This window comes from Hylobates moloch, unplaced genomic scaffold (genome assembly GCF_009828535.3).
Source record: "Hylobates moloch isolate HMO894 unplaced genomic scaffold, HMol_V3 SCAFFOLD_3, whole genome shotgun sequence".
Lineage (NCBI taxonomy): Eukaryota > Metazoa > Chordata > Mammalia > Primates > Hylobatidae > Hylobates > Hylobates moloch.
In genome coordinates this window covers 97,076,829-97,095,941 of record NW_026652278.1, presented here as the reverse complement: position 1 = coordinate 97,095,941, position 19,113 = coordinate 97,076,829, and the positions used below count along the sequence as shown (strand labels likewise).

Genomic DNA, 19,113 nt, shown 5'->3' with positions numbered 1-19,113 from the left:
AAAAATTAGTTGGGTGTGGTGGCACGCGCCCATAGTCCCAGCTACTCGGGAGGCTGAGGCAGGAGAATCGTTTGAACCCAGGAGGTGGAGGTTGCAAGCAGCCAAGATCGCGCCACTGCACTCCAGCCTGGCAACACAGTCAGACTCTGTCTCAAAAAAAAAAAAAAAATCCCTTTCACAACTAGAGGCTTTAGGATTTCACTTTTTGGTTCTTCCTTCAGTTCTTCCTTCAATAGAATCACATTAAAATCCTGGTCAACCTATATATAACCTATGAGTTGATAGTTTTTCCCCTCTATTGGTTGGTATGTGTTCAATCTACAAGTTGAAATGTGGGTCTTTTACTCATTTGGAAACTTGATATTTCTCATTAGATGGCAGTGTAAATAACCTGGTTTAAGATTTGCTATACATGCAAATTCATGTACATTTTTTAATATCTATCACAATATTTTGCCTGTATTAGGAACAATCTAGCTTTATCCTCCATCTTATTTGTGAGAACAGGACTGGATTTATAATTCTTTTATTCTTTCACAAAGCAAACAGAAATAGAACCTATGCTTTTTCCTCGAGAATTCAATTTTGCTATTTCAATTGTGTATGTTTCTGCAGGCAAATATCCTTTAATTCAACAAATATTTATGGTATGTCACATGAAGCATTCATTCTAGTGGGAAACAACCAATAAACAAAATATATGGCAAATGGTTTAAGAAAAATAGATCAGGGTTAAGGGAGCAACATGGTGGTAGGGTGCCATCATGCAGAGTTCTCAATTAAACAAGACAAGACTTAATTAGAGACCTGAAGAAATGAGAGTGTAAGCTAAGCAAGTACTAAGGGGGAAGAGGATTCCATGCAAAGGGACAGCAGTGCAAAGGTCCTGAGGCAGAGGCATGCTTGGTATATTGGAGAAACAGGGAGGGAGGGTAGAATGGTGGGAAAAGAACGAGAAACTAGGGCCGGGTGCAGTAGCTCATGCCTATAATCCCAGCACTTTGGGAGGCTGAGGTGGGTGGATCACGAGGTCAAGAGGAGACCATCCTGGCCAACATGGTGAAACCCCGTCTCTACTAAAAATACAAAAATTAGCTGGGTGTGGTGGCATGTGCCTGTAGTCCCAGCTACTCAGGAGGCTGAGGCAGCAGCATTGCTTGAACCCGGGAGGCAGAGGTTGCAGTGAGCCAAGATCATGCCATTGTACTGCAGCCTGGCAACAGAGTGAGAATCAGTCTCAAAACAAAAACAAAAACAAAAAAAGAGCAAGTAAAGAAGTCAGTGGTAACAGGCAGTTTACATATGGCCTAGTGGATCATGGCTATAACGTCGGCTTTTATTCAAGATTGGAATGATATTATCTGATTTTTTAAGGGATTACTGCACTGTATGAGACAGCAAACAATGTGGAAGCAGTCAGAGAAGGGCAAGATCAGTTAGAAAGCCTTTGCCACGGTCCAGGTGGTGTAATGATGGTGGCTTGGACCAGAGTGAACTTGGTGGAGGTGGGTTACAGAGATCAGATTGTGGATATATTTTGAAGGTAATGCTGGCAAAATTTGTTGATGGAGTCAATGTGAGATATAAAAGATGACTCCAAAGTTTTTAGCTTCCACTGGAAGAATGGAGTTGTCATTTCAAGAGACTGGGAAGATCTCAGCAGGACTTGTTTGGGGTGGGGGGAGATAGAGTTTGGTTTTGAATACATTAAGTCTGTGATGCCTGTTAGAAACTCAAGCAGTGTTATACAGTAGGCAGTTAAGTGTGAGTCTTGTGTTCACAGGAAAGGTGTGGACTGGAAATTCAAATGTGGGTTTCATCCAGTCAGAGATCTGAACGAGATTGCCTAGGGAGAGAGAACAGAGGAGGGTGGGTTGTAAGATTTGAATCTTGGGCCACTCCAGCATTTAGACGCTGGAAAAGAAGGAGAAACCAGCAAGGAGTCTAAGGAACAGCCATTTGGGAAGGAAGAGAAGCAAGAAAGAAAATGAAATCCTGGTAGGCAAGATAAGGAGCTTTAGGGAGAAGAAAGTTATCAGCTGTGTCAAATGCTGCTGACAAGTGGAGATGAAGACCGAGAAATAAAAATCAGGCTTGAAAACATGGACGCTACAGATTATCTTGAACAGGTTCAGGAGTGTGGGAATGAAGTCTGTGGGTTCAACAGAGAGTAGAAATAAAGATAAAGTATTTCTGTAAAGGAGAGCAGATCAGACTTCTGATAATGTGGTTTTATTTAGAGACAGCGTCTCACTCTATCACCCAGACTGGAGTGCAGTGGTGAGATCTTGGCTCACCACAACCTCTGCCTCCCAGGCTCAAGCGATTCTCCTGCCTCAGCCTCCTGAATAACTGGGATTACAGGCGCACACCACCACACCTGGCTAATTTTTATATTTTTAGTAGAGATGGGGTTTCACTATGTTGGCCAGGCTAGTCTCAAACTCCAGACCTCAAAATGATCCACCCGACTTGGCCTCCCAAGGTGCTGGGATTACAGGCATGACCCATTGCATCCGGCCTATTTATTTTTTGAGACAGGGTCTCCCTCTGTCGTCCAGGCTGGAGTGCACTGGTGTGATCATGACTCACTGCAGTCTCGAACTCCTGGACTAAAGTGATTGTTCAGCCTCAGCCTCTGGAGTAGCTAGGAATACAGGCATGGATCACCATGCCTGGCTTTTGAGCAAATGGTTTATACCAATTTCAGCAGACATCTAGTCATCAAACAGATTAGTAGTAATTTTGATGCCAGTTTTCAAAAAGTTTCTATGAAATATTTGTTATTTGTTGTACTCCTCTGATGTTTGTCTTCAATGGATTCACTACCAATATGTCAGAAATTGCATGTTAAGACGCTACCGAATTTTTTTGTTTTCATCATTTCAGTCACTGGCAATTTTTTTTTCAGTTACTGACAGTCTAAGTGAGCATTAAATAGGCTTTTTATTGGTCTGCACATCTCCATAAACAGCAATAAGCTTCACATCTGGCAGGTGGATGTGACAAATAAGATTATGTAATTTTTTTTTCCAACCAGTTGTGATTTCAGAGGCTTTCTCCCTACATCATTCCATCTCTTCATTCTATTAGGTCTAGCAATAATGTAACTTCTTAGACACTAAATAAATCAGTTACTTTTTATTTTTTGGAGGGGGTTGTTTCTTCTGACTTGTTTACTAGTTGCCTCTTCTGCGTTAATCACATATTTATGTTTACCACAATTCTTTTCATTAAACTAATGTTGCCTTATCAACCAGTCAATCACCCGAATACCATCACTCTCAACTAACGGTTGTTTGGTATACTTTGTAGCAATTTCACTTAACACACCTGAGGCCTTTATTCACACCCATAACTTTCACATGAATTTTCTTTCACCAACGGACTTCAGCGAAGAAGAAACAGAAGAGGGAAAAGTGAGAGATAAAGAGGGTGGTCAGGGCACCGCTGGGTATGGAAAACGTTAGAAAGGGGTGAAAAGCCGAGCGCAGTAGCTCACGCCTGTAATCCCTGCACTTTGGGAGGCCGAGGCGGGAGGATCAATTCAGGCCAGAGGTTCGAGACCAGCCTGGGTAACACAGCGAGACCCTATCTCCGGAAAAACTTCTTTAAAAAAAATTAGCCGGGCGTGGTGGTGCATGCCCTTGGTCCCGGCTACTCAGAGGGCTGAGGTGGGAGGACCCGTGAGCCCCGGAAGTCGAGGCTGCAGTGAGCTGTGATCGCGTCACTGCACTCAGACTGGACAGCGCGAGACCCTGTCTCAAAATAAAACAAGGGGTAGGGTGGGGCAGTGAGACGGTTCAGCGTTGTTCCTAAGTAACTAATCTCCCTAAATTTCCAGTCTCAAGCACCGCTTTCATTCCCTGCCCCGAGCGGCGCTCCCCGCTCCGTGCAGGCATCTCCGCTGAGGGCCGCCCTGACGCACGGCCTTCTGCCTTGGACACAGAACCCCTCAGCCCTTCCTATTGGCCGTTTCTGGCCGGGACAGCACGCGCTCCTTCCCGCCTCGGGGCGCAGGGTGAGACTTACGTCTAAAGGGCGCCCGGCGAGCTCGCAGCAGCCCCTGCCCCACGGAGGGCCGGTGACGCGCGCGGCGTCCGGTGAGGGGCAGCGGCCCGGGCTCGGTTCCGGCTTCTAGCAGCGGCCCGAGGGCGCGGGGAGCGCGCTCCCCGCTCCCTAGGGCGCAGCTTCCGCGGCTGCAGCCCAGGCAGCTCTTCGGGAAGCGTCCGCCCGTGGTCTCGCCAGGGGGTTTCCGATCTCCCCGCCCGACAGCGCAGGGGCGGGGGCAGCGGCCGGAGAGCTCGCCCGAGAGCACCCCCTCCCGCGACGCCTCTGGGCGCACGCGCAGCCGCTGCAGCCTCCCTTATTTAGTCCGCGATGGCTTCCCTCGCGCCCCACCGTCCTCTTCCGGAAGGCGGCTCCCTCCCTGCGCAGCCCGGAGCCCCTGGGATCAGTCTCGAGCAGGCACCCGAGCGAGACTATCCCTAAACGGGAACGGCGGTGGCCGGACTCGCGAGTGAGGAAAAGAAGGAAACGGCAGACTGGTCGCGAGGAGGAGAGCCAGGCCTCAGAGGAGGAGAGAGGCCGGAGCCAGCCGAGGTTTGCCGAGGGCGGTGTTCCGGACCCGCGCGGGGCGGGGAGGAAGGCCGAGGGTGGGAGAGGAGGGGCCCGGCGGAAACTGCCGAGGTTTCCCGAAGGCGGCAGCGTCCGAGTTGCCCGGATGTAGTTGGTGGAGCGGCAGCGGCGGCGGCGGCGGCGGGAGGAGGAGGAGGAGGAGGAGAAGGACCAGGCGGCGGCAGCAGCGGCGGCGGCGGGGGGAGGAGGGGAGGAGGCGGCGGAGCAGGAGGAGGAGAAGGCGGAGGAGGCAGTCGCTCTCCGCGGGGCTGAGCCGGACGCGTCGTCTTGCCCCCCTCCCCCCGGTTCGCGGTGCCGCCGTGTAGTTGGCGCCGCTGCCCCGGCTGAGAGTGAGCGTGGTGTCGACGGAGGGAGATGGCCCGGGAGCGCCGGCGCCAGTAACTGGGAGGTGCTGAGAGTCGCCGAGGGCGCGCCGGGCCCAGGTGCCGGGGCTGCCCGCCGCCCGCCGCCGCCGCCGCCTGCGCGCCCGCCCGCCTGTCGCGGCCGCTCTCCCCCCTCCCCGACACACACTCACAGGCCGGGCATTGATGGTAATGTATGCGAGGAAACAGCAGAGACTCAGTGATGGGTAAATTGTCTTTTCGTTTCGGGCCGGGCGGCGGCGGGGGGCGGCGGCGGGGGGGCTGTTCCTCCTTATCTGGAGCTGGCCGGGCCGCCATTTTTGTTGTTAACCCTGATCCGGATCGGGTTGGGGAGGAGGAGCGGCCGCGCGGGCGGGCGGGCGGGAACGGAGTGTGGCGGGGAGCGGGGGCCCGGCTTCGCGGCGTTTCGGCCTCCCCGGCCCTTCCGGAGGCTCCGGGTTTGCGCCGTGTGCGCGCGGGGCTCCGCGCTGGGGCGCTCGGTAGGTCTCCCGCGGGGAGGGGCGGCGGGGGACCCGTTTTCTTCCTCCCCGGCCCCCCACCCCCGCCGTGTCTTATATCGCTGCCTTCTCTTCCTGTTTTTCAGCTGTCACGACCGGAGGGGGGACTCGCAGCCTTACCAGGTACCAGCCGAGGCCGGGGTGGAGGGATTGGAAGGGGCCGGAGGGGGAAGGGAGGGACTGCTACTCGAGCGCAGGCCTCAGAAGTCGATACAGGCCCTTCGGTGTAAAACATCCGAAACTAGCACCACGGATCCCCTTAAAATTCCAGGTTTGGTTCCTTTAGCGCTCTCCAGCAAGGTTTAGTGACTTATTTTGACAGGTGACTGGAGGGAGTTCGCTGATTTAGGAAAAAAGAATTGTTTGCAGTCAGAAAGACGACTCGATTATTTGCGGGTGAAGGAATCGATGGGATGAGATGATAGGTGACTTCCGAGGCTTATTTATTTATTTATTGTGTTGGGGGAACTGAAAGTTAATGTAAAGGTATTAAAGTTATGTGAAGAACTTGGGTAAATAGCTAAATGACTTACAACTTTCAAGTCGGTTATAAAGTACTACCCTTTCCTCTTTTAATATTTTTGGTATACTTAATTGCTTTACAAGTAAAAGATACGTGTGCTTTTGTTTGTGTAAGAATTGAGGTCTTGGGTACTTGGATAATCATTCTGATGTAGGTGGTTCTAGGTAGGTGGGTTCCTTTTTGTTACTGCAGTCGTTGCATGTAAAGTTCTAAGGATTATGATGAAAGTGGCCCCAGTTTTCAGGAGGGAAACCTCATAAATGATTGTTAACCATCAGATGACTGCAGAAACACTTTCTACATCTTAAAGGACCGGAGAGCAGGTTTCTAACCTGATGGTTGTGTTATACAGCTGAGTTTGAAAACACTGTCCTCTGATGTGTAAAACATTGGGTATGTCAAAAATTAAACCTTACTGAATCTCCTCCAAAGCATAGCTGATTACACATTGCAACAGATTAGTACGTCATGGTTGTCTTAAGATATGTGTTAGAATAAAGCTAAACCATTATTTTGAGTGCATTATGCTTGGTGAGAAATAGTACTCACATTAGTTTATTTTGGTTAGTGTTTTTATACCTTAAAATTGTTTCCCACACCTGGGAGAGTAAGGAAGTTAGGTTTGAAATGCTTTATTTGAATCAAAGAATTGGAGAAACTGGTGTGTGGGTTTTTTTTTCTTTTTGTAGGTTTGCAAAAATACGCATGTCCTTATTTTATTTATACATGTGTTTGTGCGTATCAGCTGTAGAGCAGAAATTGATTATAGTAGTACTGAATTTCTAGTTTTGCTATCAAAAAATGATTCTAAATATTCTCAGCCAAATTTTTTTATTTTTTGCAGAATCAGTGTGCAAGGTGGTTTATTTATAAGATAATGGAATTTTTTTTTCTTATGTTTAGTATGATTTGTATCAGGAGTCTTATTGTAACACTTAAGCATTAGGTTTTTTGTCTGAGAAACTGAGGAGTAAAGCAGAATTGAAAGTGGAAATTTTAATTTTATAAGTTCATGAAATTTAATGATAATACACCAAAATTTATGTTTAAATTAGTTTAGGGAGTTTAAGGTTTCAATTCTTTCTCTCTTTTTTTGGGGGGGTGATGTTTTGCAGGCACTTAAATATTCATCGAAGAGTCACCCCAGTAGCGGTGATCACAGACATGAAAAGATGCGAGACGCCGCAGATCCTTCACCACCAAATAAAATGTTGCGGAGATCTGATAGTCCTGAAAACAAATACAGTGACAGCACAGGTCACAGTAAGGCCAAAAATGTGCATACTCACAGAGTTAGAGAGAGGGATGGTGGTGAGTATCTTTCTTGTTGAAACTTTGACATATATTTTTAACAATAGGTCTATATAAAAGGCGGCAGTAGTATTTCTAGCTTGAAGAAGTTACTGTTCAGTTATGTCATTAAAATATTTTAATCCTATCAATTTTTTTTCTTTCTGAACAAGTTACTGTAGAAGTAAGATGCTGATGTGAGCATCTAAAAAGTGGACTCTAAGGCCAGGCGCGGTGGCTCACGCCTGTAATCTCAGCACTTGGGAGGCCGAGGTGGGCGGATCACTTGAGGTCAGGAGTTCAAGACCAGCCTGGCCAACAGGTGAAAACCCGTCTCTACTAAAAATACAAGTTAGTTGGGCATGGTGGTGGTGGCAGGCGCCTGTAGTCCCAGCTACTCAGGAGGCTGAGGCAGGAGAATCACTTGAACCTGGTTGGTGGAGGTTGCATTGAGCCTGAGATGGTGCCACTGCACTCCAGCCTGGGCGATAGAGTGAGACTCCATTAAAAAAAAAAAAAAAGTGGACTTTAGTGTCTAATAGGGAATGCATTTATGAATATAGTTTGAAACATGCTTTCTCAAGGATGGGAAAAATGCAGGACGTTTTTCCAAGAAAGGAACTTTGACCTTTTAAAGATTTCAGTTTGAGATCCTTATTGTTGCTTCAGTTTGTTACTTTTTAAGGTGTTCAAATCTGTTTTCGAATTACAATGATAAACTATGAATTTAAAAACTCAGTATGTTTTTTCAAGGTAGTTCCCAGATTTAAAAAATTATTTGTGACTTAGAAAATACATTCTTGCTTTTTGTTGTAAACATTTTCAGTATTCTCCAGTTTTGGTGATGTGATTTTTATACCTGGTTCATTGAAATATTCTTTTTAAAAGTTAGTCTGATTTCTTTTGCACAGTCCTGTACCTTCAATTATAAGTTTGCCTCAAGCTCTTTGTGGTAGGAGGCTGAGAATAAGTAAACAAAACCAATTCTCAGTGACTATTTTCAGACTTAATTTGCCCGAATTACATTTCATGTCAAAAGCATGCATTAAGGAACAAAGCAATTTCAGTAAAGACACCTATATTCTCTCCTACATGTTGCTTAAGTAGATAACATATCTTAAGCAGATTTACAGTATTGAAAGCTTCCAAGGAAACTCAGTACAGTACCATATGACTTTTTGCCCCATTGGCAACTAGTTCTTCAATACTTTGCTTACTTTAAAAAAAATACCTTGCATCTTCTGGTCCCTTTTGTCCTCCTGGGATAGAAATCAGCTTTATTCAGTGTGATCATATACTGAGAAACATTGGCTTCCTCTACATAATTACTGGTTTGAGAAAATACAGTCAGAAGATTGCACTGGGATTGAATAATTTGGATGAGAAGAAAGTACTCTATTGAATGTAGTTGTAGCTTAGTGCTATTTATGCAGATAAACCACATTTTTGTAACAGTAGTAGCAGGTGTATTTGATTATTAAAGTGTTACAAGTTATTGGGTTGCAAAATTAAGCTTTTAGAGTTATCAGTTTTGTGGGTAAGTTTTCCATAGTGTTATATAAAGCCTGAGATGGTGCTCTCAACCACTCTTCTGTAGTGGATTTCATTTCTAATGTTAGCTCTTGGAGAGCAGGTACTGGTTGTACTATACTGTACTGTATTTATTTTGAAAAATTTGGTGATTGTAACAAAATAGGATATGGCACCTCATCTTCTTACAAATAGGCTCTTATTTTAGTGACGATGATCCAGTTTATCCCCAAATGCAAGAAGTCAGTTTTTCAGTTAAAGAAACTTACTTTATAAATGCTTTCAATCATTTCCAGCAAATCTTGCTCAGCCAATTCTTTTACAGGTGAAGTAATCCCAAGAACATTGTTGCTTATTCATTCAACAAACCTGGGGCATGTAGTGTGTGCCAACATTTGTGTGATACTCCTGGGATTCAAGATGTGATCCTGGCCTTGAAGCTATTCTTAAATGCTTTGACTCTTGAGAGGTAGTGGTGTTTTAGCAACTTACTTTTTCTGTACCTGTTTTTTCTTCACTTTGATTTTTCATTTTTCTACCTGTGTGAACTCCAGGTACTTGTTAGCTTTTCGTTTTTAAAAATTTGCATCTTTCCTGATGTTTCTTTAGCTTCATTTGCAAGAAACTTGATGTTTTTCTGATCTAATCACTTGCTAAGTTAGGTCCCACTTTCTAATTTTCTTTCTAGCTGCTTGTTGTCTTCTGGAGTCTTCCAGCTAATACTATAATTCCATTCCTGTCTCTACCATCTCTATCATACCTGGCTGCCATATTCCTTTATATTATATGGAAATAATAATATGAGATATATCTCCATTCTGGAATTGAGAGTACATCTTTGATATTAATACTGTCTTTAAAAAACGTAAAATGGTGATTTTTCTTATTTAATAGTGAGATATTTAGTCATTATAATTTGTTTTCTGGTGTTTATTTTTTATTGCTAATGATGTGTTTGGCACTAAGATGTTGGAAGTGTATATGTATGATTTTTATTGCAGGCATTATAAACTTCGTTGGATTTTTACCCAAAAATGAATTCAGGCCGGTTCAGTGGCTCACACCTGTAATCTCAAGCACTTTGGGAGGCCGAGGCAGGCAGATCACCTGAGTTTAGGAGTTTGAGACTAGCCTGGCCAACGTGGTGAAACCCTGTCTCTACTACAAATACAAAAATTAGCTGGGCGCAGTGGCGAGTGCCTGTAATCCCAACTACTAGGGAGGCTGAGGCAGGAGAATCACTTGAACCCGGGAGGTAGAGGTTGCAGTGAGCTGAGATTGCGCCACTGCACTCCAGCCTGGGAGACGGATTAAGACCCTGTCTCAAAAAAAAAAAATTCAGCCAGGCACAGCTGCTCATCTCTAATCCTGGTTGCTTGGGAGGTTGAGATGGGAGGGTCCCTTGAAGCCAGCAGTTTGAGACTGGCCTTGGCAACATAGCAAGGCCCTGCCTCTACTAAAAAAAAAAAAAAAAAAATTAATTAGCTGGATGTGGTGGGATGATTGCTTGAACCCAGGAGTTTGAGGTTAACAGTGAGCTGTGGTTGTGCCACCACACTCTAGCCTGGGTTGATAGAGTGAGACTGGTCTGTTTAAAAAAAAAAAAAAAAAGAATTAATGTATATAAATTCAAGACCATTATCAAAAATCAAATGCAAGTGAGTTGGATTATCTAAGCTCTAAGCATGTAAAAAAACTTAAGATTACAGCAGGTTACTTACTATATGCATTGGTGCATTTGTTTACCTTAGGATTAGGCTTTACTGGCATCACAGCATTTTTCAGTAATTACTAGATTTCTTAGCATCTTGGATTTCATTGAAAAATGCTCGTTCAGAAGTAATGTATGAAAAGACTTTCAGATATACTATCAAAAGTGAGAAATCAGGGATTGTGAGGGTTTTTACTCCCAAAAACCTTACTAGTTAAAATAAGACTTGCTGTAACATAGCATGTATAGTTTAGAGTTAGAGATTTTATCCATTAGGATTTATTAAAGGAAATAATGTCTGTTGTAAATTTAAGAGAGGTTATATCAGAGTATAATTAAAAGGTTTTTTTGTGAAATGAGTTATTTTTATATAGTCTGTGATCTCTCTGTAAACATACAATCTTTTGTTTAAAGTAACCAAAAGCAAAAACCTTACGGTACAATCGTTAGGGTTTTTTTGTTTTGTTTTGTTTTTGTTTTTTGGAGACAGTCGCCCAGGCTGGAGTGCAGTGGTGTGATCCCAGCTCGCTGCAACCTCTGCCTCTTGAGTTCAAATGATCCTTCTGCCTTAATGTCCCAAGTATCTGGGATTACAAACATGCGCCGTCATGCCTGGCTAATTTTTGTATTTTTAGTAGAAATAGGGTTTCACCGTGTTGGCCAGGCTGGTCTCAATCTCCTGAGCTCAAGTGATCCACCCGCCTTGGCCTCCCAAAGTGCTAGGATTATAGGTGTGAGTCACCACGCCTGGCCCATGGTGAAGTTTTTATCTTGTCATTTAGCTATATCTTTGGAAAAATTTGGAAATGTATTTTCATCTCCCTTTCAAATAAAAGTTACTATTAACATTTTGAAGGAATTAGTAGGGATTATTTGGTGATAATTTGTCTTTTTTTTAATATAATTTAGTAACGTTTGAGTCTTTCACATTGAATAATAGACTGGCAGTTGAGCAACATGGTCTTATCGTTATTTAGATGACTTTGAAATATGCTTTGTGTTAGTAGTGTTAGAAATTACTAACATTAGAAATGTTGTATAGAAAGTAACTATACAAATTAACAGTCGCTTTTGATACTCATGTTGACATGGGAAGACAACAGATAGTATCCTTATTTCACAGTTTTACAAATGAGGGAAAATTTAATAAAATTGAACAGATAACAACAGAGCTGAGTCTAGAAACTAGTTCTCTAACTTTGGTAACTTGTAAACTGTCAGAGATGAAACACTTGGGTATTGAAAGCTTATTTGGTGGTGGTTGCTATGGCATGAATCAGTTTGAAGGCATTTTTGCTTTTATCCTCCTAATATCTTCACCCTTCTTCCCTCAGTGGTTACAACTTGCCAAATTATAGTACACTGATAAAATGTATTTGTGTAGTTCTAGGCCCAGTTATCACATCAGTGTTTTATTTTCAAAAATAAGTTTTGACATGGAAGCATGACACAGATTTCACTAGGAAAAGTCCATTTTCTCTTAATCCCTCATATTTAAAGACTTGTTTACAAAGTGGAAGTACTGCATAGAATCTAATATACTAACGTTTGGATTTTAACAGTACGTTTGACTAAAGTATTTTTTGTCTAGTAAAAATAGTGACACATGACCTTTTTTCATTGATTTATGCTTTGTGATAATACTATGCAGAAATGTTTGCATTGGATTTCCATTGGTCAATTTAGAAAACACAAGAAACATACTATGTTTCAAGAGAAGTGGAATAAGATTGAAGGAGTAGCAGTCTTAATGTTTCAACTCTAGTGTTTTTTTTTTTTTTAATTTTAGAAAACAGTGTCTGTGATGTAATCATCTGTGCATGTAAATTGTTAAATTTGAACACTAGTACCAAGTCATTTGTCTTACGGCTTCTCATCATCACGTTTTAACATTTTTTATATTTTTAGACAGATGGATATTATGTATTGTTTATGATTTAATGGTATTTCTATTTTACAATCAATATTTTAGAACGAGTTCACTTAGATCTGTAGATCGTTTAAGACAGTCTTAATTGAACTGTTTTCTAGTTGTGCAAGAAGTATTTAAAATTTTTGGTGTAACATACTTGGGGGTTTGGTCTGTAATTCACAGAAAATTTATATATTCTAATTTGTGTCTATTAAGCATCTGTTACCTTATTCTGTTGTGCAAAATTGTTTGGGGGGTAGTGCATCATTTTGTTATGATGCTGGAAAGAGTGAAGATGGAAATAAGCTGGGCATTTGGGATGCTATACCAGGCACTAGATATAACTCATTGTCAATTTGATAATTACAAAAACAGTTTTTGTGGGTTTTTTTTTTTTTTTTTAAGACAGAGTCTCACTCTACCTAGGCTGGAGTGCAGAGGCACGATCTTGATCTCACCTCACTGCAACCCCCACCTCCTGGCAAAACCAGTTATTTGGGGCTTGCAAATATATTCTATGAACAGTCCTTTTCAGGATTTGTATGATGCTTTATAATTTTCAAAGGGTTTCTATATCGTTTCTCATCTGACTCCACGGTAGCTCTTTGAAATAGGCTGATCAGTATTATTCCTGTTGTACTGATGAAATTATAAGGTATTTAGCCTACTGTTGTTGAAACTGGAAAGGAAGTCTCCTCACATAAAATTTTATCTCTGCCTTCAAATTATACTCCAAGTATAACTAATTCTCACTACTTCATCATTTTAGTTCTGGCTACCATCTTTTCTTAGCTTGAAATCTGCAAGAGCCCCCTGGTGTTCCCGAGTCCATTTTGCTTTGTATAATTGTTTCCCCACACAGTAGCCAGAGTGATCCAGTTAAAATGCCAGTCACCTCACATCTCTCTCAAGCTCACAGTCCTCTAGTGACTCCCTGTTTCTTAGCAAGGCTTATAATAGATCCTGTGTAATCTGGTGTCTGGGTATTTTTTCAGCCTCTTCTACTATCTTCCCCTTGTTTGTGCTACTCTCACCATACTGGCCCTGCAGGCAGAAGTTTGTTCCTGTCTCAGGGGCTCTGCACATTATGTGCCTTTATGTTTCTTCTACTGTGCTCACTCCAGTAATGTGTCTGCTTAAGTGTCACCCTCTCACAGGCCCTTGCTGAACACCCTGAAACAGTCATTCTCATCATTGTCTTTCCTTGCCCGTGCTTGTTCCTTCCTTGTGTGAAGGTGACCTGTTATGATTTACTTACAGTCATTCTGCTATAACATGACATGGGCATTTCTGAAAGTCACTGTGCTGTGCAATATTGCACCAGACCAATTTATGGGGGAAATGGGGTTAGGAGCATAGTAACCAAAAACATTGTCAGTGACACATTTTAAAAAGATAGGAACCTAATAAAAACTGTAACTTAGTTTTACACATATAAAATGATTAAAGAATACTTTAACACCACAATAAATGGCACTTTACCTTGACCAAAACCTGACTTCTTGTGGAAGTGGCCACTCATTGGAAGGGTTGCAGCTCATGAATTACTGTGAAGTGATGGATGGAAGATACCTGATATGAGACAAAAACTTGTAACATCAAATGTGGATGGACCTGACTCATAATTCATGATGAACTAAGATAGCTATTAGATATTTGAGCTGTGTGTATCTGTGCCTTGTAAATTCCTGTGCAGCTTGATGTAGCTAATGTTTCTCACAGGTGAAAATGCACGTAAGTGGGAAATTTGCTGGTTTCTGATATATCAGTAGCCTTCAAACAAATTTGTGTATTTGGAAACAAATGTTATAGCAGAACTGAATGTATTTTAGTTTTTGTTTGCTTGCCTTTTGTGGAATATAAGCTCCACCAGAAGAGGAAGTGAGAGTTTTAATGTTTGTATCCACCTTGTATTCCTGTTACCTTGAGTAGTGCCTGAAACTTTATAGCATTTAACTAAATGGATAGATTAAAAAAATTCGGATGGATTGTTTATAATTTAAGGGGAATGAAATTACAGTATTTTGAATTAGTGTTCCTCAAACTTGAATGTGTATACTAAGCACCTGGAGATACTATAGTCAGTAATTTTGGGGTGGGTCCCAAAGATCTGCCTTTTAACAAAATCTCGGGTGATACCTATGCTTCACTGGAGTAACAAGGTTCTATAGCAGCACTGTCCAGTGGAAATATGTTAGCCACAAATGCAAACCATATATGTACTTTTCTAGTAGCTTTGCTTAAAAAGTAAAAATGAATCAATTTTAGTATATTTTATTTGACCTAATATATCAAAACTATTTCAACTTATAATTGATACCTTAAAAACTATTAATGACATACTTTACATTCCCTTTTTGGTACGAGATCTTTGAAACCTATTGTCTATTTAACATTTACAGCACATTTCAGTTTGGACAAGCCACATTTCATGTGTTTAATTGCCATATGTGAGTGATGGTTATTGAATTGGACAGTGCAGTTCTGAAGAATGTGATTGCCCTGTTGGCCTGTCTGGCTTTTACATATATTTTTATTTCTCTAAGGAAAGTATTTTGTATGCTTGACTTCTGAAATGCCATATTTATGCAAAGCAAGATTGGAGTTAATGGGTCCTTGAGCTATATAGTGCTTCTTGTACTAAAATTTTGTTAGTACGTGCTCATTGTAGAAAAATTAGGAAATGCAGAGAAAAGGGGAAAAACAAAGTTGCCTTGTATCTTCTCATTAAAAGTTAATCACTAGTTTTCATAGAAGACATTCTCACACCATAAAATAATTAGTATTCTGTAATCTTTCCAGAATTGGTTTCCTTTGTTTTGTTTGTTGTTGTTGTAGTTGTTGTTTGAGGCAGGGTCTCACTCTGTCAACCCAGGCTGGAGTGCAGTGCTGCAATCTTGGCTCACAGCAAGCTCGCCTCCGCAGGTCAGGTGATTTTCCCGCCACCCAAATAGCTGGGATTACAGGTGCGCACTGCCACGCCCAGCTAATTTTTGTATTTTTAGTAGAGACAGGGTTTTGTCATGTTGGCCAGGCTGGTCTTGAACTCTTGGCCTCATGTGATCCATTCGCCTCAGCCTCCCAAAGTGCTGGGATTACAGGCATGAGTCACTGAGTCCCGCTTCTTTCCAGATTTTTTGTAAAATTGTTCCGCATTGTGTTCCCTTTATTCGCTTGTATTAATATTTGCATAGTGGATTAAACAAATGCTTGGTGTTGACTATCAGTCTTAGAGGACTGACTAGAAGTAGTTTTCATTTGGGGCTCAGGGAATATTGATACCTACTTTATATTTCTAGCTAATTAGGAAAGTCATTTTTCAGTTAGGTTGGTGTTTGGTTCAGGCACTCGCTAGCTAGATGACCTAACATGCTACTTAATTTCTGAGTGTTTCTGTCCATCCCTGTAGGATTGTTGCGGGGTTAAATGAAATTGCGCATATTTGTAAAGCATTTACCTCAGTGCCCAGACTGTGACAGAGTAGATTATTAGGCTTGCTCTTATTCCTGTGATTAAATTTAGTGTCAGATTAGCAATCTATAGCTACTTCTAAAGCTGCTGCTGCTTTCTTTGTTTAGAGTTAGGAAGAAACATGCTGGACACTTTGCCAAATGAGAGCTACATGATGTGGCTTGTGGGAACATTCTAACTTGGAACTTGCCCATCTACAGGACTTTGTGGTTCAGAGATTTTTGGGGATAGATGTGAGGGTTAAAAAACAGAAAACGGCCAGGCGTGGTGGCTCACGCCTGTAAAGCCAGCACTTTGGGAGGCCAAGGCGGGCAGATCACCTGAGCTCAGGAGTTTGAGACCAGCCTGGGCAACATAGTAAAACCCTGTCTCTACTAAAAATACAAAAATTAGCTGGGGTGTGGTTGTACATACCTGTAATCCCAGCTACTCGAGAGGCTGAGGCAGGAGAATCGCTTGAACCCGGGATTGCACCACTGTACTCCAGCCTGGATGACAGAGTGAGACTGTGTCTCAAGAAAAAAAAAAAAGGTAGTTCAAGTTTAGAGTAATGGTTCCCAAATTAGGCTGCTTATTAGGCTTCCCTGAGAAGCTTTTAAAGTTACAGCTTCCTTGACTCCCTCCCCATTACCCAGAATCAAAGCAATAGTTGATAGAGCCTGGAAAACTGAGTTTTTAGGCTTGGCGCAGTGGATCACGCCTGTAATCCCCGCATTTTGGGAGGCGGAGGTGGGTGGATCACCTAAGTTCGGGAGAGACCAGCCTGACCAACGTGGAGAAACCCCATCTCTACTAAAAACACAAAATTAGGCATGGTGCATGCCTGTAATCCCAGCTACTCAGGAGGCTGAGGCGGGAGAATTGCTTGAACCTGTGAGGCGGAGTTTGTGGTGAGCTGAGATCACGCCATTACATTCCACCCTGGGCAACAAGAGCGAAACTCCGTCTAAAAGAAGAAAAAGAAAAGGAAACAATTTTAAAATAAACACTGGGTTAATTTAAGTATTTATAAACTGCAGATTTAGGGAGAGTACACAGAAGGGAAGAGGAACTCTGAAGTGGACATTAAGGAATGTGAGTTTTATCATTAACAGTCTGATTATTAGAGTGGTTATTTGGCAAATTGTGTAATGTGTTGTTGTTTCAAAGAATTCCCTATCACCTTGTAGATTCACAGGTAGTAGTAGGATTTGTAAGTAATTGCTATTAAAAAGCTAACTTAATATCCTGTGCAAGGGCGTCTAATGCCCAGCAGTAGAGAAGTTTCTAATTGGACAGGCCAGTGAGATACATTGGGTAGTATCTGGAGCCACTGGTGTTACTTTAGATAATATGTACTTAGGTACTACATTTCCACCATAACCCCTCGTCTCTAGCATTAAGCTGTCCTGAGACACTTCAGTGGTAAATTTCATTTAGCTTTTATCTCGGTTTGAAAAACAGCCTTTCCCCAAGTTAGTAGAGTATACTTAGGCTGACCTTAGGTGTTAACAAAAGATTTCTTAAAGTTTACTCTTAGGAGTATTTGCATTTGCATTTTAAAGGAAATTTAAAATGTGTGTGGTTGATATATTTAGATAGTGCTAGTCTTTCTGTGTAGGCTTTAATTACTTCTGACTTTGTATGACAGTGCCAAAAGAGCATGACCTACTCTTGGCATCTTCCGAAAGGTTCTGACCTGTTCTATATTCATAGAACTAATCTTTTCTGGTAGCTAAAAAAGCAATGCTAGTGAATTATGTTACATTGGAAGAAGAGAGGATCATGATAAAATATTTCTGCATTTAATAATTTGTTCTAACTTCATAGAATTGTGTGACTGTTGATTGTGAAAAGATTCATTGTAATGGAAGAAAGCTGGAGAAGTTGGGGTACAGAGTGACAAGCTGCTAGAGTACTGTTCTCTGCTGCCTTCAGCCTTTTCTGTGGTTATTGGGGCTGGTTTCTGTTCTGCTGCCTGCTGGCTCCTTGTCAGTCTTCTAAGCATTCATATTTAATATGATATGCACAGATATCTGAATCGCAGTTATGATACTTTGATATTTTTTAAAGAATAAGAGTTAAGGCCGGGCGCGGTGGCTCACGCTTTTAATCCCAGCACTTTGGGAGGCCGAGGCGGGCGGATCACGAGGTCAGGAGATCGAGACCACGGTGAAACCCCGTCTCTACTAAAAAAATACAAAAAAATTAGCCGGGCTTGGTGGCGGGCGCCTGTAGTCCCAGCTACTCGGAGAGGCTGAGGCAGGAGAATGGCGTGAACCCGGGAGGCGGAGCTTGCAGTGAGCTGAGATTGCGCCACTGCACTCCAGCCTGGGTGACAGAGCGAGACTCCGTCTCAAAAAAAAAAAAAAAAAAAAAGAATAAGAGTTAAGTCCCGAAGTAGTACTTTATAAAACTAAAATAATTTTATATTTTTGTGTAATTCCTTTTTTATATTGCTGTTACATAAATGCCAGTGTTAATTATTTTGGAAAAACAGAGGTACTTAGATCCTTAAACTCTCCCCTTTGAGTTTGACCAATTTTATTTATTTAAACATGTAAATTTTGTAAACTTTGCTGCTTTGTTCATATTGCGTAGGTTTTGATGGAAAGTTGAAGAGTTATCTCATTTTTTATTCAAGCCTAAGTGTAATTTCAGTTTTGATTTGTCTTTTTTTTTTTTTTTTTTAACCCATATCTATTAAGGGTATTTTAAAAATCTAAATGTATCAGTTTTGTAAATCACTGTTAGGCTTTCTTTTTGTTTCTAATTTTCTTGGCTTTTTGGAATTAGGATTTTTATTATCTCTGGATACTTTGTCAGTAGTTTTTAGATATTTGAAAATAATGTATTTCCTTTTGGGCACAAAGATCTCTGTCAGTAGATAAGCTTTTTAATTATTTAATGAATAATTATGTAGTATGTCTTGTATCTTTATTTGATTTAGCATTTTCTGACAGATGGGATTATTTTATAGCATAGTTAATTTCATTTCTCATTTTTAAAAGCGCTTTTTGCTTTGTGTGTTACATGTTTGCTTAAAGACTGGACTTTTGGCCAGGTGCGGTGGCACACCCCTGTAATCCCAGCGCTTTGGGAGGGCAAGGTGGGCGGATCACCTGAGGTCAGGAGTTAGAGACCAGCCTGGCCAACATGGTGAAACCCCGTCTCTACTAAAAATACAAAAATTAGCTGGG

The 19,113-nt window shown here is 41.9% G+C and overlaps 1 protein-coding gene and 1 long non-coding RNA gene across 11 annotated transcripts in view; one reads left to right on the top strand and one right to left on the bottom strand.

Annotated features, from left to right (window-relative positions):
• Positions 1-4,279, bottom strand: part of LOC116462166 (uncharacterized) — a 34,028-nt gene extending 29,749 nt beyond the window's left edge. Inside the window, exon 1 of the long non-coding RNA XR_004246268.2 lies at positions 4,033-4,279. This is a non-coding gene — a long non-coding RNA (uncharacterized LOC116462166). The remainder of the gene's footprint in view (positions 1-4,032) is intronic.
• WAC (WW domain containing adaptor with coiled-coil) overlaps positions 4,228-19,113 on the top strand; it is a 93,448-nt gene continuing 78,562 nt past the window's right edge. For 2 of the 10 annotated variants that reach the window (XM_032144504.2, XM_032144454.2), the window contains exons 1-3: positions 4,712-5,206; positions 5,584-5,620; positions 7,136-7,331. In XM_032144504.2, the coding sequence (XP_032000395.1) occupies positions 5,166-5,206; positions 5,584-5,620; positions 7,136-7,331 (274 nt within the window). In that variant the 5' untranslated portion in view covers positions 4,712-5,165. Of the gene's footprint in view, positions 4,603-4,711; positions 5,207-5,583; positions 5,622-6,262; positions 6,414-7,118; positions 7,332-19,113 lie in introns of those variants that run through there. The other 8 variants (XM_058436584.1, XM_058436583.1, XM_058436586.1 and 5 more) reach the window with 7 other exon arrangements.